At 39.0% G+C, this 23264-nt stretch overlaps 1 protein-coding gene across 1 annotated transcript in view; it reads right to left on the bottom strand.

The window, feature by feature from the left end:
* LOC308225276 (protein FAM169B-like) overlaps positions 1-23264 on the bottom strand; it is a gene marked incomplete at both ends in the record, with an annotated part of 39031 nt that overhangs the window by 11677 nt on the left and 4090 nt on the right. Inside the window, 4 exon segments of the mRNA XM_080625983.1 lie at positions 3721-3895; positions 5463-5548; positions 12251-12350; positions 14998-15131. Coding sequence (XP_080482109.1) covers positions 3721-3895; positions 5463-5548; positions 12251-12350; positions 14998-15131 — 495 coding nt within the window.

The following is a 23264-nucleotide window of genomic DNA, read 5'->3' on the forward strand; positions in this document are numbered from 1 at the left end:
AAAAACAGAGCCTGGGCCAGTGCTGCTTTGCTGCTTACTTGATATCAGCTTAGAGTTGTGCAGTCACGTGTTCCCAAACTGTGATTTGTGAAGCATCCCTAAAGAATGAATGAGAAGCCAACAGCACATTTAGTCCAGATTCAAGAGCATGTTTTACAGCCTTCTCAGCGGACGCAGCTTTGTTAAAGCTGGTTTGACTCACATAACAGAGAACACCATCTTTCTCTACACTTTTACTACTAAGGTTTGACAAAAGAGACACAATGAGACTGGGAATGGACAAGCTTTGACAGTCTGACTCCTCTTTGTTTCACTGACAGCTTGGTCTGCAACTGGGCAGCTCCTAAGCATTATAGAAACAGTAATAGATAACAGTAGGGGAAAAAAGCTGCATATAAAAAAGGTGGGGGGGGGGTTTGTTCTGGTTTATTCTTAACAGGACTAAGCCACTCCTGGCTCACAGCATCCTCCAACTTCCTTAGTGATTTACTTGGATATGAATCTTTCACATTCTCCTGACATTTATCTGAAGGTGGCAAAAGTCCATTTCCAGTAATTACGAGTCCTCAGTAAATAAAAAAGAAAAACTTTCAGGGAAATACATTGTCTCATTGCACAAAAAACAGTGTCAGTAACCATGGTCATTAACTCTACATCACCACACAAAACACATTCTCTTTGAGGTTCTCACACAGATTTAGAGCATATCAAGAAAAGAATCTGAAAGAAATACTTAAAAGAATATAAACCAGATCTCAAGCATAAAGTGTCTATATGAAGGCTTTCTGCAAAAATATTTCATTTTCAGGTTGCACTCTGCAAAGAAAGGGACAGGGAACTGTCATTTCCTGTTGTACCTTTAGCTGCATTCAGTGAGGTCTCACTCCTCAGCTGTCTAATGTGGAAGCCGCTGACATATATAAAATTGGAGACATTTATCTTGTCACGTGACGAGCTGTCTTATCAGCCTCATTAGTGGCTTAGTACATCTCATCAATCTTTAGTATACCCAGTGGTAAATGCTGCATGCCTGACATTGGAGAGGAATGGGCACATACCAGAGAGGCCAGGTTGATGATCTGTGTAGTCATGAATAAATTTTGTTTTAATAAAGGTGTCTAATGCTCACAGCAAGTGATAGCCTTGAAGAACGAGACTTCTGTTTATCTACCCAACAGGTGCAGGATGGCTGGTGTCAGTATGTGCCAAACTGTCTCAAAACCTTGACTTGCAGTTACCACGACTTGGAGCAAGGAGGGTGCTTGAGACCATCTGTCCCTCTTTAGCCAGACTATCAAAAGAGACCCAGTGAAGGATCTTCATAAGATGGATGGATGTGTGGAACTGGACCAAAATTACCAAGTTCACTTTGTACAGGCCCCCTAGGAACTGGCAAATGGAAATGGCTTTACAATATTGCCAAGATAGTTAATTGGAATCACTGAAGTCCATGGAAAATGTAGTTTGCATAACGGTACACTAAATCCATAGCAAAGATAGAACAGTCTCTCTCCTCCTTGGTCACTGTTTCCGTGGTTTACCCAGATGACTGATGTTTGAAACAGCCATGCTCCACAGATCTGTTCTGGCTTATTTGGCTCCACTGAAGCATGGGTTTTGTCATACTGCACATAATGGAAAATTCACAGATGAGAAATACAGTTGAGTACAGCATCAGCATGAGAGTCTAAATTACATAGTGAAGAAAATGAAACTATAAAGAATAGTCAGGTAATTGCAGAGCATGGGACTAAAGGGAATCAGAATCACATGGTGGGCACAAGGCAAAATGATTTCTTCCTAGGACCAGAAGCTGTAACAGAGGTCAAGGAACATATAAAGTCCTGTACTTAAAGCTGCCCCTACTAAACATTCTGACCAGGACAGTAAAAGGCAAAAGAACTTATATTATGATTCAGAAAAAAGAAAATTAAGAAAAAAACCAATATCTGAAACAACCATGTGAAACACAGCTTCTAGAAGGAGATATGTCTCATCTTAGCCTGTTGTGTTGTTTGGTTTTGTTTGTTTGTTTCTAATAAATCCATGGCTCTTCTAGAAAGTAGAGAGAATAGGATCAGCCAGAGCATGGCTGGTATGAAACTGAAATCACAGAACTTCAGAAAGAGGAATTATTTTCTAAACACATACAGCAAATAGCAAAAAGGGGCAAAAAAAATCAGTTTCAAGCTTCCCGAAAAGGCTTTGGCAAGAGACTGCAGTAATTTGTGACACAGGCCAAAACCGAACAAATATAGCTGCCCAGAAGAAAAAAAACACTGGCAACAAAAGACAGATGCTGACAAAGCTGGACCTGAAGAATATGTATTTTATGTGGACCTGGTTTAAAACCAAACTGTGACTCTCAACTTACTCAGAAACAGTTTCAACTTGGCTAATACTCCACCCATAACAGACTACTGTGCAAATTTATTTTACTGAAGCATGAATCATTACAGCCCATACAAGTGCTTCTTTCCAAAAGCTTTGCTCAGAAATATTTATGGGCTTAAAGGAAAATGTACTATGGCGATTGAAGTGTTTGCCAATTACAAACCAGTTCATCAGCATATTCACACACATAGAGAAGATTACTTTATTATAGGCTGAGACTTGATGCATCATTGATAGTAGAGTAGCACTGCACAAGCACAGGGGTGTACAAACTACACCTCGGTGTGAATGAGGATTTTGCACATCTCAAGGCAGCAGAAAAGCAGAACATCTCTTATTGTTGCTGGCCTTTCAGACTCTCAGAGAAGGCGCCTTCACCCTATCCTGTGGAATCCAAAGCAATCCATACCTGCACAGCTCTCAAGGTATTTCTTATTCTCCCTTTTTGGGTAGGTGGCTACTGATGCTGACCTGAACAATATATTTACCTCCAAAGATAGAAACTTCTCTGCGCTTAAGCTGCTGGTATGAAGATGACACCCATGCATCTTAAATACAAACTGGTAACCAGCTCCTACACAGGGCTACGTACTCAACTGCATACCATAATTAGAATTATTCTAATGAAGCCTTTACCACTCTAGACATTGATACAAACTCTCTAATAAAAGACCTTCACTAAAGCTTATACTGGTGCAAGTATCCCTAAAGAATGGAATACATTCTGTTTCTTTTCTATGCCAGTTAATCATTTAATGATGAAATCAATTTCTCATCATCCTTTAAACTGGGAGTTTAAGGGTTATGGGAGTACCACAAGCGGACAAAGCATTCTAGGAATGATGTAGTGCTTACACCTTCCTCTACACAACCCAGACACTGCTCCTTATGCATCCAAGGATACTGCCATTCCCCACCACCAGCCACTCCTGATACACTGGTTTTCCACTGTGAACTGTACTTCTTTTTTCAGATATCATTCTTTCCAGGATGCAGTCCTCCACTCTGTGGGTAGGTCCTGCATTCTTTGTTCCTAGATGTATGACCTTCTACTTGGCTGCATTAAAGCATATTTTATTGGAATAAGCCAGTACCTCAGATCACTCAGTGTAACTGAGAATATAGTTTGGAACCATCATGTTTAAATGAAAGTAGTATGGGTGACTTCCAAATTCTGGGAAGGTTTGCTCCCCAGATTCATTCTGAGAGAGATTTGATATAAAAATATGTAGGAGAGCCGGTATTACTTATACTGAAAGATATACAAAAGGATGACATTTCTATCTATTAGGAACCAATGGAAATGTGTCTCTAAAATGACCTTACCTTTCATCTTGACCGAGTAGAAGGCAACAGCCTCGCCATTTCTCCAGAGTATCTTGGCACACTCGGTGGCAGAGTGAGGTAGAAAGAATGCATCATTAGCTGAACTCCCTTCCAGCATTCCAAAGATAATGTAGTTCAGAACAAAGAGGACAACCCTTTCTCCAAATGTCTGGACCTTTGAGAACAAACAAAAGCAGACCAAAGGAAAATGAAGCAGAGCACAGTATTTTGTGGTTCAGAAAAGGCTTCAAAATTGAAAGGGACTGGGAAGAAGGAGGTCAGGAAACATGAACACTTAATTTGGGGAAAATACCTCATGAATTGCTTCAAACAGAATGATAAAAAAGGTTTTCCCCAGTGTCCACCCTCTATGTAGAGGATGTAGAATAATCTAGTAATGATTTATAAAGCTTGGCATATCTCCTGTTGTCACAGAGAAGAATTCTAAAGCAGCAAGATGTATCTTGATTATAGTCAAAGCAAACCCATCACAGATTTGGAAGCAGGATCAAGGCAATCTAATCTACCCAAAAGACAAATAAAGAAAAGAGTCACTGAGCTACCCTGGTTACCTTTCCCTGTTAGCTATCCTGTCACAGTATCAAAGAACTTTGGTGACCCAGGACCTTAGAGAGATAGGCACGATACAAAACAGTGAATACATACAATCTGTCCCAAACAGGTTATAATCCAGGTGTAACATGAACAATTAGTTTTCATGCCGTGCTTCTTACTAGACCACCAACAGGACAGGAAGGTGGAAGAATATAAAGGAATTCATCATGGTGACGAGTGGTGCCAACAAGCTTATATGAATGCTGACAAAGAAAATGTGAATTTCCACAAGTATTGACAACTTACCCCTCGGCAATGACCTAGAAGGGGCAAGTTTTCTATTTTCAGATATTTTTCTATTCTCTGTTGATACAGCAGATGCTTGAAAGCCTGAAGGCCTGTGTTTCTGTTCCAAGTTCTATCTTGCAAGGATTGGTATCTCAAAATCCCTCCAGTTCAGTTACCCACAAAAAGCCTACTTAATTTAGTGAATAATTCAACTCTATGCATGGCATATATTAGGGAATGATAAAGGAATAGCATTATTAAGGACCAAAGTTGGACACGGAGGGTTGGGTATGAAACAGAACTGACTTAGTAGCCTCATGGCAACACAAATCTCACATCTCATTCATTGAAAGCAGAGTACAGGCCACCCAAGTCTCCCAAATTACGAAAAAGTAGTTGATCCTTACTAAGGTAATTTATTTAGAAAAAGAATTACAGACATAAAAACTATAAAATAACAACCATTTCATTAAATGAACACATTACAAGCATTATTCAAGGTAAGAAAGTTTATAATTAGCTAAATAAGGCATTGTTCCAAAGGGCAGTAACACCTTCCATCAGGCAGTCAGTCAAGCAACACCAACATGGAGAGTTACTGCTAAGGTAGTAATTAGGTTTAGCTAATTATTCCTTTAGTAGGCAGTGAAGGTAAACTAAACCCAAACCAACATAAATCCCACAGCTGAATCATAAACTGCATGCAGAAAATCATTTACAGAGGGTTAACGTGCATGTTGCTGCGCAATGGGAGATAGGTGAACTACCTGGTGAGCCAAACAGTCCAGACTCCACAGGTATAAAGCATGAGCTATAGGAGACCACAGACACACAGACATGTGATTGTTCTAGCTGGGAAGTTTCAGGGTAAAGGCAAGTGTTTAAAATAGCATCCTTACCAAAATGAGCCCATCTCTAGAAGGATCAGCTGTCTTTACTACATCTTCAACAGGCCACCAACACTGGTTCACATAAACTGCCAAAACTACAAAAAGAGACAAGGGAACACATTAGCTGCACATAAATACAAAGTTGGTTCTGAACCTCTCCACAAGCAGCCTCTGATCTACTTCTCCCTCCAGCTGGCTCCAGTTTGATCTGCTGTGAGATAGCAGAACAACAGTTGTATTTCAATTTCACCTCTGTGTCCCCTGACATCCAATTTTCAGTACTGCACGAGGCATCAGGTGAAGGGAATTTTTCTCAGGAATTGATGTGACTTTGGTGTGACAACCTGTGTGTCATGTGAATAAAGCACATCCTGCATAATATCTGTTCACCAGCACAGTAAGTTTGAGTGGCATTTGGGACACAGACCGCTACCTAGCTAAAGGTTACATTTGTGAAGTTTCTTTCAGGCTGTTCCCTGTTCACATGCATAGATGCTCCTATTTGCACCTACGAACAGTCAAATACAAGTTTTCACATCCACTTTATCAAATACCTTTTCAGCTGCCTTTGTGATTGAATTTCTATATATCTGAACCTTTAGAGGACAGACTCCTAATCTCTGCATGGTCAGATATTCACACAAGTTCAAATGCATATGGAGAAGTTTCTATCAACAAAGGACAGGCATATGGACATACAAGATACACAGCCCTGAAGCAGAAATGCATTACCAGCCTACACATAAGTCCTTATGTAGGTGCTATGCAAAACTTGCACCCCACTTCTCATCCTTCCTCAATTTTTCACATAAGCAGAAATATGTATTTAAACCCTACTCCTACATGTTCATCTACAGAATTCACTGTCTGCCATTAGATGTGTAAGAGAAAGACTGAACCTGCAACAGTGTTACAAAAATTGATCCCAAGCTCTGTTCTGTAAGAAAAGTTTTAAGCCAGGGTGATTTCAAAAGATATAGAATAGATTTTAAAGACTTAGATTAAGTTTTAGAATAAAACCAGAAATTTGATCATTTATGACACATCAAGAAGCAAGTATTCCCAGCAAAAAGAACTTTTATTACGGTGATGTCCACCTAAAGAAGGCACATGGCCACAATTCCAGGATTGCTCAAGAACACCGACATCTTTGCTATCTTCAAAAAGGGCAGCTATTATCCCCATTTTTAGACAAAAAGATAAAATGTAATACAGGAACTATGTTGTTTGAATTGCATGCAAAGAACAGCATGGAATTCACACCTCTTGAGTCCTGAAAGAGTGCACTGCCTATGGCTTTCTAACCTACCCAACTAGGGACAAACCTAAGAAAGTTAAAAACCATCTATGAGTTGGAAACAACTGCACCCACAAGGAAGTGAAATGGCTTTAACAGGATTCATCATTTATCTGGTTTAGCCTCAGGTTGTACAAATGTCATCGACGAGCACAGGTTAGTTCCCTTTTTTGCTTCAGCCTCTACCAACTCTCACTGCTTTTAAGGCTGGAGATTCTGCTTAACTAACTTATAGCTCAGATAAATTATTAAAGCATGTGCCAAAAAGTGTTACACTTTGTGTACTGGCTTAACAATGAAGGAAGTATTGCACGCAAGGGCAGACGCCTGTTTACAGAACCAGATTCAATTCATTAAATATTATGCACTTACTTGCATGGGAGTTTCATACTTTTTCTGTGATGGATTCAATCTGTTCCCTCAATCCCTTTACTCTGCTTTCAAATACAAGCAGCCACTGCTCCGTTACACATCCATGAAACATGCAGCTACAATGGGAGCCAAGTCAAAGGGCACATAATGGGCTAAGCATGGACTTTAATGAGAGCTGCATGGAGGGTTGGCACGTAGTTCAGACATATAAGACACAGAGCAATGGTCAGGAAAGTCTGAAAAAAGCTTTGAGGAAAATAGGCAGATGCATAACCATGTTGTAAGGAGCTACTTTTATAGAACATTTACTGTGCTATTCAATAATTTAAATGTGTGGAAGGGAACACTAGTTGACATAGCAACTGTCACATCACATTACTTGAGCAACCTGATCTATATGGATGCCTTCCCTGAAGGAAAAACATTTCTCCAGATTTCACACAAACATATGTACTTTGCTTTTTGTTATCATTTTTCAAGTCAACATCTGGTCCGCAGTTAAAGCCATCCATACATCCCCATATTCTCATTTTCATTTTAGAATCAACTTTCAGGAACACTATTTCAAATGCAAACATGTTTTGGAAGACCACATGTTCCTTCACTCTCCCAGTCTTGTTCTAAGAGATTTGGTTACGTTCACCTGATCATAAGAGATCAAGTTAGTGCTGACAGTAGGTTACATACATCACCCAAACCCTGTGTATATAATTACAATGACGTTGCAACTGCAAGACTTGATAAGCTTGATCTTGCAATTGCAAGACTAGGTGAAATGGATTAAGTTCACCACATTTCAGTTCACAACTAATGGAGTATATACATGTTCAGTTGGGTGGCTTGCCCTGTAAGCACCAGCTTGCTAAACCTCAGTACTTTGATCCCTTGCAGTCACACAAACATATTCAGAGTGTTGCAAAAAGCTGCGAGCCTTTGAAGCACACGATTCCATACGAGTATTTGGAATACAGTACTGACCAACACGGACTTGAATTAGGCACTAAGCATAGCGCAATTGTGATTATGAAATGCCTCTTCTTGCTAGGCAAACATGGATGTCTTCCCAACCCAGGCCTGGATTATATTTTCACTTTCTAGGCTGTGCTGGCCAAACGTTCTCTCTCTGGTGTGCAACTATTTGAATGAAATGTGCACATCAGGACTCTACACAGTGTAAAGCATTAAAATCAAAGCAACATCCAGCCTGGTACTTCTTTTTCTCCAGCCTTCATCCGAGTTGCTGATATGCATCCCTCAGTCACAAACTAAATTAAAGGCAATGCTATATATGAAAGATGTACTTGGAGTTTAATAAATACAGAATGCAACAGGTCTTCACTTTAGATAAAGTCACCTTTACCTTAATTTTGGCAGTATTTCAGATTGATGACACACTTACAGAGGCTGCTTTTGCCAGATTTCCACCTTGGAAGCAGCATGGTAAATTACCACAAATAGTTCCATGCAACTGAGCCTAAGTCAGTGCCAACACCGGAGGAAGCTCAGAGAATATACATGCAACTGCATTTTGCAGCACCAACATACTCTGAATAGCTATGCCCCCAGTTCCCTGTCTTTAAACTGAAATAAGAACATATCCTTCTCTTTCCTAAGAGTTTTATTGAAATAAATACATTATAGCTTGGGAGGCATGCAGATGCTGCAGCAATGGCAGCCATTCAAGTATCTAAGATAGATCTCTTTCCTGCAACCAATTACATTTTCTTCTACAATTCCAGTTTTACTCAATGATTTGTTGCAAATGTCTTGTGATAAATGTTCCATGGCTTCTAACAGTTATTGTAAATTATTATATACAGCAGACAGAAAATGCCACAATAGGGTATGTTTATTTAGTGTTATCAAGATGTTAATCACCCATGCTACGCTTTGGAAGCCCTTACAACACAATTTACATTCCCATAAAAATATCTGTACAGATATACTAACAGAACAGAAAAGTCGGCCCATCAAAAGTAAATTACAAATGCTTCCGACCAAGACCAAGTCCTCTGCAAAAGCTGCCATACCCATTTTCTCTTTGAAATATGCAGGTCATTTCAGAACACAAGCTACGCATCACTTCTGGACAACCCATCTGATCAAGGTGATCAGATAAATCTCAGTATTGGAATCAAGGACCACATTTGCATTAGCAAGACTAATGCTATCAAAATTGAATTCACAGAGCAAAACATCTGATGCAGAGAACCTGATGTTCACAAATTCAAGCCTGGTCCTGAGACCTTAAAGCCCATTAGCGGTTGGGGTACCTCAGTGTGCTTCTGGAGTACATCTTTTAATTTCATTTCAGCCAAAAGCAATCCAGTTCACACACTCTGAGAGTGCTCCCTGATGTGAACTGAAGCACAGTATGTGGGGACAACCAGGAAATTTGCTTCTAAGAACACTCCTGGTGTGAAGTAAAATTAAAATGCAGATCCACCAGACAGCACATGAGAAAGTGAAGAGCTCAACCCCAGCAAGACTGTTTGCCCATCTGGATGGGACTTGAGTTCACAAGGAAAGTGTAAAGCTCAAGGGAGGAAGAAAATCACACAACCTATTTAGTGTTTTAACTTTCTGCCTATGTCCTTAAGGAACAACGACTGAGTCAGTAAGTACTGCTTTTCTCTGAAGGAACTGGTTTTGAAACAATTGGATCTGTTCAGTGGTCAGAACAAAAGGTCACATAGGTAAGCAAATCCAGATGGACTTGCCACATTAATACAGTCTGCTGCCATAGGAGTCAATTCCAAAACCGCTGAACTGTGAGAAAAATCCTTGGACAAAATAGTTCAAATGGATATACCCCTATGTATTAGGTATGCACACACATATACACACAGCACAGCAGGCTTTAGAGAACTAATGAAAATTGATTAAAATACATCTAAAGGAAAAAAAAAATCTCACATCAGTCAAATCAAATGCATGTCAAAAGACTGGCCACATGTTTATAGCATATAAAATCCAGAAACAAAGAACTTGCAGCAAAATCCTTTAAATCATACTTTGAAAAGGCAATATTAAAAGCTAGATGATGTGGGCTTTACTTAAATAACCAGACTTATGATCTCTGTGAGTACAGGCTGATGACTCAAGCTAAACTTTTGCAAGGGGGTCATAGCAGTCAATCAGTCTGTAGTTTATAATAAAATAAGGTGTTTATTCTGCAAGGTTCAAGCTTTTAATAAAGATAGCTATCATTTAATTTAGGCTCCAATGTGGACTTGTTTGACTTGTTCCTGTGGGAAATCATTTTTACCTTGTGTACATGTATCTCATTAATACTTGTTGTTCCTAATACTGTTAGATCATTTCACTGAAGGTTTGTGCTAAATGCACTGCCTTCACCTGCATTTATTTAATAACTCTTTGTTTTTGCATCGTAGTTGTTACAGATCCCCATTCCTCTTGTGCAGCCTAAACTAACTTAATGCTGTTTATAACCACATTCCATTGAACATGAGTCAGTAGCTCTGCACAACTGCACTCACAGAGCAAGTTTGGCCTCCAGTGTAGATGCTCCTTTACCACACCAGTGCCTCTCTCTCTTCAGAAAACCATGAATGGAATATATAAATTAATGTCAGGAAAGTAATTCTATATCAATAGTTTTAGAGGGACCAGAAAGTCTTTTGACTACACTTGTAACTTGGAAAGGTCTCCTACTTTCAACTACATGAATCACAACCCATTAGCAAACATCAAATTGAAATCATATGTAGAAGGAGCTGGAAAACTCTGCAGAGTTCACCTCTAACCACAGATGATTTTAATCTGGTTTTTGTTCTTATGAAGAAATTTCCTGGTTACAGGGTTTGGACTGAATAATGAACACTTAGTTATACCAACAGTACCTGTTCTAGGAGTGTAAGATCTTTATCTGACACACTGTAGAACTGAAAATAGAGTGCTAAACTTCTTTGCCTTGCCTTTGCTGTATTATTAAGAATACTGGCTATTAAAGCCTTTCAGTCTTATCCTTTAAAAAAATAAAGTACGCTTTTAATGACAGCTGTTGTTAGTTTGCTGCCACATTTGGAAGCTGAAAGCTCAAGAGGTTTCACGTGTTCTATATTCCCTGACACAATGGGCCAATGCATAGGTTCATGTCTTTGTTGTAGATGTCCTCAAAATTCTATAGCCCAAATTACTGCTTCACAAGAGCTCCAACACTCCTCATTTAACCAAGGTGGGTCACAACGCGGGCTTTTGGTACCAGGCAAGTTGGAGCCAAGCTTCCTGTTAGTGATATCAAGATGTGTTACTTACTTTACATTTACATTTTTTTGACATTCCATAGTCAAAGGCACATGCCTAAAGGAGTAAGTAGGAAGAAACTAGACTGTGTCTGAAGATCCTGATAGCAGGAAGATAAAAAAACTTAGATATAACTCCTGATCAAATCTTAACAACCTGTTGATACTCTAAGCAGTGACTCATGAAACAGAAACACCAGTATGCACATGTTGACTTCTACCGCCTGTAACACAACTGTAGTGTGCCCCTGTCAGGCTGACACATGGCTGTAATAGGAAAACACTGGTATTACAGCAGCAAGCAAGGCAAAGCTGGTAAAGTTTAAAGAGTATCTGGGGAGAACTGCCAAATAAAATAGATTTAATTCAATTCTTGAACATGGTCTCAGTCTAAATTTACCCCTCACACACCAGTACTGGAAATAGGAGGCAATTAAACCTAGGACTGAAGAAGATACTATAAAGTAAAAATAATATTAATAAGAATCAGGAAGACCTAATACAGTTTCACATACATATTTACTCTTTTTTCTTGAGGATTTCCGAATTCTATCCAAACTATAATGCATTAAATTTCACATCATCCTGAATTAGAAAAATATTACCCTTCTGAACAGACTCAGAAACAGAATTACCCAAGGTGATTTTTCAGCTACAAGCAGAGCTATCTATGCATAAAATCCCTGACTGCCAATCCTCTCTTCTGATCAGTAGCCCACTGACATAAATCCCTGCCAGGGAAAATGAATCCATATCATATTCAAAACAAACCCCCAAATATTTAAATATACAAGCAAGAGACCATCTTAAAAGAAAAGAAAGCACAACTACTCAAATTTCAAAATATTTTGACCAATTCTAACCTGTCTCTTTATCCTTTGGATCAGTTAACAGCAACATTTTGCAAGTAGGATTATTTCGGTAGAGAGGGGCAAAACACACACAGGATTCTTCGAGTTTAACCTAAAAAACAAACAATCCCTGTAGCAGTTTGTACTGCGATGCTCACAAGAAGTATTTCATGTATTAGATGCACTTAGGATATGTTTTACTAACATGCATGGGTTAAGCTTAGCACAACACCTTCTCCATCCTGAACTTCATGGCATTGAAACATACATAAGATTCTAAGATTTCAGTAAGCAATGTTAATTTAAAAGAAATCAAGCTACCAAAGTTAGTAAAGACTTTAAAAACAACTTAATATGATTAGTACATAACCTGGCTTTGAAGACTGTTACATGCAGACAAACAGTGTTATGAAAGCCCAGACACATCAAATAAAAACAAATACAACTTGCACTTCTTACAGCATCGTCCAGCTGAGTACTTGTGGTGTTTTGCAAACAATGAATTAAGCCTGAGGGTACAGGGAGTATCAAAGCATTAGGGCAGTGCCTGGGCAGTTTATCTTTGAGGCACAGGGAGGGCGGATAATTGGCACAAGGTGGTTTTGTTGAAGGCAAGGCTAAAATCAAAATGCAGCTCTCAAGTTCTCAGTCTTAGACTAAACTTCTAAATGATGTGACACATAAACACCAAATTGCTGTGCTCAAACAGCTCTATATGCATAGAGATGACAATTTCCATATGAATATTGCAAATGCTGTCATGTAAGTTTAGGTACAAGGCAAAGAGCGTGTGTGATTTAGCACAGTATGTACTGTACTTTCAAAAATCTGGTCCATTGTGTATGTGTGGGTGTGCCTCTCTCTCTAATTGCACCCATTTGTCAGTTTGCTCTGAAACCCAAATCAGTCATGTGATACATTTAATATTTCTTGGTGCATGGAAGTAGTATGAATATGGATTATTCAAGATAACGACTTTAAGTTGAAACTGGTGTGCGCTGGTTTGTGAGTCCCAAAATCCTGGGATCATCTATGTAAACACTGGGCTCCAGGAAAAAAATAGGAAACTGCCTGAAATCTGTATTCATGAGCTTCCCAAAACCTCAGTATGTTCTGGGGATTCAGCCATTCTTTGCATGCTTCAACTATAACAGCATCCATGTCATTATGGCACCTGGGAGCATTACTATAATGAAAAGGCCAGTCCTATCTCCAATACTGCTATGATTGGTATTTTGTTTTATAAGGTAATGTGCACTTCCACAGGTGCTAACAACATCAGCAGGAGCCAAGCATAGCTTTCTGTTATGAACTGCTGCCAATGAGCTTCCATTCTGCCTTGCACTAATCCTTGCTATTTGTGTACTGAATGCTTGACCAAAGACCATGCCATACCAAAAAGAAGTTCTGTGACCCGAGCAAGTGGGCTGACAGCCACTTAACACTTGCTAAATAATTACTCGTGGTTGCTGGTCCTGCTACTTGAAACCTGCTTTAATTCAAATGCACAGAAGCCTGGAAACTGCAGCCATTATTCAAACACCAAAATCCTCATCCTTCAAGTTGTAGGCATATATAATGTAGGTATATATGCATATAAATTTATATATAAGTTGCAAGGAAAAAAACAATATAGCAAGAACATTACCGTTACTTATGCCCTTGACTAGCTGTCTGACTGCAGATTAGGTTAGACCTGAATTAAATGAACGCACAGAGAAATGTGTTGCTATGAGACTCAAACCAGTCATGTGATATATTTAAGCTCTGATGACAAGCCACAAAATCAAGACAGTTTTGAATCAAAAGGCAGAAGTCCACCTTTAACTGTGTCTCGCTATTGCAGGAATACACCCTTCTAATGGAACAGCAAATGAGCCTCTGAAAGTACAACCAGGCATGAAAGGCTGAGGACACAGAGCCCTGGATTGGGGGATCTTTGCATTTTCAGTTTTGTTTGTATTTAACCCTACATACTCCACTAGAGGGCATTAAAAGAGTATTTAAAGCTAGTTACATTCACGGCTCAAAGCTACCCACCTGAAACAGTGTTTTTCTGGAAACTACTGCATATTATTTTCCTAAATTGTAAAAACACCACCTTATTCCAAACATTTATTTCAACTAATCCACTTACTGGTTTGATAGTACAATAACAGTTAGCCCAGCACACCTTTTATGACTTAGAAAATGCCCAGAATTAAAGCTTTCATAGGTTGACTGAAATCAGAATTTTCAATAGGCCTGCTCAGTCATGTCCAATGCATTCCTCCCAGGTGGCTCAGGACCCTAAAGCATTGGCACCTATGGTGTCCACATCATCTATCAATAACATGTGATCAGAATTCCTTTAGGAGAACCCATGTTCAAAATCATCAAGATAAGTCTTGGAAAGAACAGAAACATAGAACAGACTATATCACAAAACCTGTGTAAAATGCACAATAAAGGCAGGAAAAAGAGCTGCACCATAGTATAAACATCTATCAAATTCAGTTTTGATTCGGTCCTATAAGAAGGCAAAGTTCAGCTGAGTACTCCACACCCTCATCCACACTCAGAGGGGTTTAGATTTGTAGTTTAAGCTTATCTCTCATTTGCAGCATGCAAAACCATTTGAAAATTATGCAGAATTTGCTGATTTTAAGAGATTTGTAATCCGGCCACACCAGTTTACCCTATTCACAGACTATGAGCACAACCAAACTGGTTTGCAACTATGTATCTAACTTGCAGTATGAAAAACATCAGCCTAGTACCTCTTCTCCTCCAGGGATGGAAAAAACATCAGGAATGGACGACGATTTCTTCACTAGTTCTCCATAGTATGTTTCTGTATCTGCTTGCAGAACCTCTGGATCTCCTGCTAATGCATCTACCAAGTAAAAGCAACCTGTAGGTAAAACAAAACACAAGATATTTTTACTTGTTAAATTAACTAAGACACATCAGTATTAAAACCTCAGTTTCCCCAGAAGTAGCTTGGTGTATCAGGGCCCTTACTGCTCCCATTAGAGCCTTTGGCATAATCCTAGTCTAAAATAGTAAGGCTGGTGAAAACCTCTCTATATGTTATTTACCTCTTGACATGCAATTTTACACAGTAGAACCGTGACAGCATCAAATCACATTTGTCTCCTTTGAATTCAACGAGCAGAGTCTCAAATTCCTCTAGGTGCAAGTAAATTGCTTTAAAGCTGGAAGAACGAAACCAGAAGAAGTCTTCAAAACACAGACTCAGTTTTAGTACTGTCCAAAAATATAACAGGAAAAGAATTCCACAGCTTCCACTCTTTCTTGGAAGACTGCCCCTTTATGGTCAGCCTATGACCTGTCATGTATCATTAGTTTTCTCTTTCTCTGTTTTTGAGTAACTTCAATTGGGCACTTTCACAATGAAATAATGTAAAAAAAAAAAAAATATTACAGTATTTACCTGCATATATTCCCCAAATAGTTACTATCATCTTTCATGCAACAGTTTCTAATGCCTGTGACTCAATGCTGAAGGGTATTCATGCAAGGTATTTGTGAACTGCATGCAAACACAAACTACAAATATCTGATATCTGTTACCTTAATACAAAGTCCAACTCAGTGCTCCTGAGGAACCAAGCAGCCTGCTGCTGATATAACAGAATCACAGAATTGTTTAGGTTGGAAAACACCTGTAAGGTCATCAAGTCCAACCATTCCCCAGCACTGCCAAGACCACCACTAAACCATGCCACTAAGAGCTTCGTCTACACGGTTTTTTGAACGCTTCCAGGGACGGTGATTCCACCACTGCCCTGAGCAGCCTGTTCCAATGCCTGACTGCCCTCTCAGTGAAGAAATTGTTCCTAATATCCAGTCTAAACCTCTCATCACAAACCAAACTGACTGGTGGCTCATCACCAGCTCAAGACAAAGGACATCACAAGAAATGGGTTAGAAGTCCAAATAACATGCTGCCAGTCTTCTATCATATGGAGGAAATGGTTTCACTTTAAGGGGTTTTCAATCAACAAGATACACCTGCAATTCTTGTAAGCACCGAACTGAAGGCAAACTCTTCTATCACTCTGCTATAGTTGGAATCTTAGTTCTGGAACCTCCACTTTCAATCATGGTTTGCTCTCACATGGCAGCTCCTGTGACCCAAGTTTAATGTCAGATAACTATATGAACAGTAAGTGCAAAGTAAATGGCTGAGACAATGAACAGTTTTACAATGGCCTCTGCAAGAACTGTCTATGTACAGATACAGAAACTATGAATCATAAAAGTACTATATTGAAAATGACACCTTTCCACATACGAGTAGGAGCATTGGATTTGCATACCAGGTCAGACAATTCAACCACTACTATCCCTCTGGCAGTGATCAGTATCTGATGCCTCAGCAAAAGGGTTAAGAAACTACAGCTGGTAATTCACCACTACCCAGCACTGCTTAAAATGCTTTAAACACTATTTCCCTGCCCTTTGCAGACAAACAACTTACATCCTGAGGCTTGACAGCAAAGCTATGTAGTCAGAATGCCGAAAAGAAGCTACTCTGTAAATGGTATTCATAGTATGTTTGTATGTGACAAAATGGGAGAGAAAACAGCATTGCAACACTGGTGAATTGAGTCACGTTATAAAATCCTAGCCAGTACTTAGCACTGGCAGTTTTCCTCTGCATCAGCCTTCCCCAGTGTACTGTGTAACATCAGCAAGCAAAGAAGCCATAGAAAGGAAAGAAATTAAAGAGTCTTATTAAAACATTTAGTAATTTAATGAAGTAAATTTACTAGTAAATTAATTCTTTATTAAAAAGCAGCATGTAAGACTTTGGTTTAGCACAAAGACAAATATTGGCCATGATAATAAATACTATTCATGAGATGCTGGTTACAAAGGTACATCCTGCCACTGTTCAGCCAAAGCAACTTAATGAGCACAATCATGTTTCTTCCTCACTGAGCAAAACAACCGGTACCTTCAAAGTTACACTAACTTTCTGGTACATCATATGCTTGCATTCTAAGGTAACAGCGACCATTTGAAGGATGAAATAATGTCACAGATTTAAATAATGAGGCATTAAAGACAACTTCTGATCAACTTTGCTTTAAAAGAAAAAGTTCCCTGTCAGCATCTTGGGATACCAGAACTGCTAAGTTCCAAGGACAGCCTGTTAACCCAGTGTGAATTACAGGATTTCATCTGAGTTTGATCTTACCTAGGGGCAACAAAAGAGCACATTGTGGCAGCCAATCTGCTGGACACCCAGCGAGCACTTCTTTCCAACAGGCCGTGTGCACAAAGGTTACCAGCTGCGGGAAGGAGGGAGTGAGGAAGGGGGGAGCAAGAGGGGTAGAAGCGAAGAGTCATAAAAAGGGGGCCTCTTGCTGCAGCCAGAGGAGGGACCATAAACCGTAAGGAGAGTAAATTTAGAACGGGAGGCCTACTGCATTAGAGGGATTCCTGACATTCGTGCTGAAGTGGCTGACATCTTAAATAGCCAAAGCTGGTAAACAAGGTCAAGACATCATCGAGGTGGATTCTATGTCAGCAGTGACAATGAAGGGTTTACAGACAGGTACCAGACTTTGTCTTTCACATGGCACCAGCATTCCGGGCAAAGGAAAAAAACCAACTTATTTAGAAAAAAATAAAGAGAAATCTGGATGCCTCTATTTCCATTTCAAGCATACAGAATAGATTTTAAAGCAAAACCTAACATGCTTCTGCTTCTCCTCTCTTTTGTTTCCATGGAGCAGTCTGGGCTGCATTCTCAAGCAAGGATGTGTAATTGCATGTCTGCTCTAGTGATCTGTCATCAATTGCACTAAGAATCTGATTTCTAAAGTGAAAAGCTACAGCTAAACCCAGCTATACAAACAAGCAGGTACTGCCCATACAGCTCAGTCACCTTTATGAGATACTACCCTCCCGCACCTATAGCTACCTCAGGCTAAAATGTCACACAACTCTGCCAATAAGGCAGAAACCAAGGCCCCTGTTTCAGTCCCGATTCCTAAACTCAGCTTTTTTTAAACCCACTGCTATTCCACCTCTAATCTCCAGAAGAAAGAGCTGAATTTTATGGTGGTTTTATGAAGTGGACAAATATCCTTCTTGAGAGGTAGAAGTCAAGCAAAGTTCATTTATGATGATCCTAAAAAATCAGTATGTGGGAATCCAGATAGACCTGATTAACACGCTCATGTTCTGCATCAGGTAGATAAAGAACAAATGCAGTCACAACCAAAGACAATGCTCTGCTTTAAACTAGAACTTAGTTTTTGTAGATTAGAGACAGACCTCCATCATTACAGATTCAGCAAAAATCTCATTCTATGAGCTAAAGTAAGCAGGAAATATTTTTCTATGGGCAAAAGAATTTCTTCTCAATGCAACAGAAAACACATGGTGCACACACTCGCATGTGAAATTCCACAAGTGAAACTACAGACTGCTGTAATGCCTAAAGGTCAGTAACACAGTTCAATCTAGTCAGATATTCTGAAGATTTTTTTTTTATGATCTTTCTATATCCTCTGCAACTAAACACTGTGCCATAATAGAGGTAATTTAACTAGGATACAGATAATCACAGACTTGCCTCATGAATACAATGCTACAGCAAGTCAAATCACTATTATACCCTTCAAGCTCTCTTTTACTAGACTAATCCTTTTACTAACCTATGTATTAATTTTACTATATTGCCATTATCTAACAGATCAGTTACAACTTTGGACAACCAACTCTCTTTATACAGATGTCTTAAACACTCATTTAATTTTCAAACTAGTAGGTACTGGCAATGTTCATAAGTCCTTTTGACCATGAAGCCAATACACCATTTACTAAACAAGAGATACTTGCTTTCACTGTCAAGAATTTTCTGTTCCTGAAGTCACGTGTAGCTTACTAATACTGTTTCCTTAAGCCAGCATAGTTGGTGATGCAGGTTCTTCAGACTAGGCATACCACTGGGTTGATTAAGACACACAGAGAAACTGCTGGTACTCCCAGGAAATACCTACTTGTTGAAAAGACCATTTCAGAGATTTGCAAGGGCATTTAGGATACAGCCAGACTGTAAAGCAAAATACATCAACCTCACCATAGATGAAGCATGAAAAGTGTTGTGTCTGAAGTGAATTAATCATTTATCCTACAACTACTTTTTCATGTTCTACAAACACAGAGAATGATACTACATGCATCCATTAAGAACTGTCTGTTTACCCAAGAGCCATCAGCCACCACAGTATTTGTATTTGGACTGTGCATTTTTGGACATTTATGCATAATTTTACATATAAAAATATGAACAATACTTAAAGTCTGAATTCTAGTGGCGCAGAAACAAGACAGATAAAAAGAACTTCCCATTTCTAATTTTCAAATTTCATCATTTTGTATTTAGTTTTGCCATTTCTAAAGTTTGCAATAGCAGCACTGGTTTTATTTATTGGCTTTATTTTCATGCCAATATATTTCACAATTAAAAAAAGAAAAAGAACAGAACAAAGCAGCAGGTTCTAAGTGTTTCTGACAGCACTGTGAGGGGTTTTGTCTAAAAGAATTTTCCAATTCTTTTTTAATCAAAAAACACTTTGCAACATAAGACAAACATGTGCATCAACACAAAATGACAGCATATTATGCCAGTATTTAGGAGAGAATGTTCTTCTAATTAAACCAAGCAACTGAGAGCAAAAACTCCTGAGATTTACTCGTAATACAGGTGTGTTTTTGTGGCCTGTAACAAATCACTTCACCTTCTGTCTGGGTTCTTATCAGGTAACTGTATGTCTTATCTACCACTTCAAAAGGGTGTGACGTTTTCCTTATCAGTTGCTCTGAAGTCACAACACATGAAGACAGAGAAGTCATAACAGAAATTGTTCCTTATTCTCCTGTGGCCTATAATTTCCACAGTATGGCAGCACAACCATGACAGTGTCTAGGATCTAAAAAGTTTTCTTTTGGCCCTTCTAAATCATGCACATATAACAAAAGTGCTTTCCATTACCCTCTCACAGGAGTGGGAGCTCTGTGTTAAACAGCAGCGCTTAGCATCGATTCTTCTTTCCTTCCAGTGAGCTTGAACAATCCATGCATGTGGTTATCATTAGACAACCATATTTGTTTAACCTTTCAAAGGAAGGAAGAGGTCTTTGGCACGTTCCCGGGAGTACATGCAGAACCTGAATCTCATATCCTGAATTTAATTGAGCAAGTACATGTCAAAAACCCAAGTTCTAGTGTAAGTGAAACTTCAGTATCATAACAACGTGCTGTGGCAATGGAGCTATAGTGGGCAAACACCACAGTGTGATATCTGTCCAACATGGCAAGGCAGCTCTTAACCACATACTGTACATCATTAATGAAAACAATGTGCTTCCCCACTGCATTGCTTCCCACCGTTACTAACAGAGCAATCACTCTTGGAATATAAAAGATGAAAAAGTGCATTGGCGTGAACAGGTTTCCATGTTTCCATTCAAAAATTCCATTTTTGTATTGCTATTCCATCACAATGAAAAATGGCAAGAAGGGTTACAGAAGGCAAACCAAATATAAGTTTCTGTCTGTAAATCACTTTCTTCTGTGGAATTTATATATGAAGGCAGAAAGGAAATAAATAATCCTAACCCCATTCCCCATTAAGGAACCAAACAGAGGAGTTCAGCCGTAGCTACATGTCATTACTGCAAATTCTGACACTGAAATGGTGGGCAGACCAAATGTCAGGCATTCCAAATGAAGGATGCAATCATATTTGCCATCTCATTCCTGCTAACACATTTTTACTGCTGATTTCAGAAAAGGGAAGAGAAAAACTTTAAGGATACACATATATTTAGCAGAATGCAGATGAGCAAAGGCAGAGACTAGACAAGCTTAACTCTGAAAAATGCCAAACACCTTCAATATCCACTCATTTCAATGAGCTCTGAAGGCCCTCAGAACCTCATAAAACTGGGGTGTATAGAACACATGTTATTTATTTTCCAAAATTTAAAGTAATCCACAACTTATGAAATGGGAAAAAGAAAACCAAATTCTTGGACAAGGGAATTAAATAATTGATTTCATTACTTAGCTCTTTTTGGAAAAATACCTAGATGAAACCACAGTATTTCAAATGTTTTCAAGGCTAGAAAAGCAAGTGCGTATTGAAGGGCTCACATAATGGCAAGTGCCTGCTGAAGGCATATTTCCTCCACTCTAACCTGCAGTACTCCAGTACAGAAAGGTCTAGCAAAGAGGTTCCAACTCTATTTTTCCTCAGATGGGCCTTCAGCAGTGTTACACATAGAAAAATAAAGCCGCATCAAGCTCATAGCACAGATAAATTAAAATACATCTGTGTAAACAGGCTCCCCCTGTCCTATAATACACAGAATGCACATCTGGATTGGCATGTTTTGCAAAAAGTTCTAACCTAATGTAATTGAAAAAAGCTGAGGTGCTATGGCCCAGAAACAGACTTTATTAATAAAAACTGTAGCATACTGTTAAACCATGGAAGTGCTACCAGCTGTAACTGTGACATATCAGGAATTCATACTTCTGCACATCTCTTTTTCACAGAGCTTAGATATAAAAAAGAAGGAAGGAGCTTACACAATAACCCAGAGAAGCTGCAGTTCTGAAGAAAAGGAACATTCAGGATTGTTATTAATTAAGGTTTTAAGGTTCATGTTCACATCAAGTTTTCCTCAAGGAAATTCCACTGATTCAGTGGGGTTGCTGCTAATACCTCTGAACCTGTGAACATCAGCATCGAGTTCTTAGTACGTACTGATTTTCATTCAACCAAGAAACAGGCAGAAATGATCCTGGTAAAGTTTAACTTCAGCTACTGAAGGCAGTGGTATGGATTTTCTTGTAAGAAAAAAAAAATCTACATTTGCAACTTACTATTTGTCTACCCCCAAACAAAGCAAAATATAGAAAAAAAATAGACAAGGTTTCCAGAAACCATGTCCATACTGGGGGCTCTTTCCAGCAGTTACATCACTGCTACCTCTCCCTTCTACATACCCATAAGCCAAAATAGTTGAGCCAGCAGAATTTCATCATCCAGGCCTGACCTCAAATTAGAGTCTGACTCTTAAAACCTAAGCAAAGAAGAAATGGGAGGCTCTGACTGACACTGAAATATATCACTGAAGTATTTTCATTATTCAGACAGGCTGATTTAAGAGGAAAACAACAGAAAAGATACCCTGCACAGCAGTAGAGCTTTTGTGAATCACAAATTCAAACGTAGACAGTAGTAATTCAATCCTTTACAAAGGTGGAAGGCAGAAAGAAAGGAGGATGCATTGGTCAAAAGTCATCCTATAACTTAAGGGAAAAGAGGAAGATAATGTCTCCCAGTGATAAACAAGGAATAGTGAAAGAGCAGGAAATGACAACTGAGTTTGGCAAATAGTCTAGCGTAAAGATGATTTCATCCCATGGGGAGAAGCCAGACAGACTCACAGGACAGTTTCAGAAAGAAAAGCCGTATTTTAAGACGAAGGAGCATTTAAAACTGTTACTGAAAAACCCACTTGTCACAATCTGGCACCAGAGCTAATATTTAAGTACCACATTAAATGCATTTGTCTGTTACTACCATCATTCAAAGTAGGTAGGTGTAGGAAACCTAAGGCTGTACTACAGATAGCCCGTATCCTCACATCATACAAACTGTAGCAGTATGTGTGCCATACCAAGAGTACCTGAAAGCCCTGGTTTGCTATCAGAAAGAACAGCATTCCCCAAACAAACCAAGTGGCAATGAAAATATGAGACAACTGTCTAGATTTTCAGGGATACCAGTTTCAGATTGCACATAATTTGAGTTGCAAATGCTTTCACCTCTGACAAACCTACTACTCCCACCAGTAGAGTGCGTAAGTCTGCCTAAGAAAGCCCAGCAGCCCTTCTCTAAATTACTTACAAGGAGCAATTTGTACAGCCAGAATAATCTCAAAATAAAGCAGTTCATTTGAGTGAAAAAAAAAAAAAAAGGAAACAAACA

The sequence above is a fragment of the Psittacula echo genome (genome assembly GCF_963264785.1).
Source record: "Psittacula echo genome assembly, chromosome: 10".
Taxonomy (NCBI): Eukaryota; Metazoa; Chordata; class Aves; order Psittaciformes; family Psittacidae; genus Psittacula; species Psittacula echo.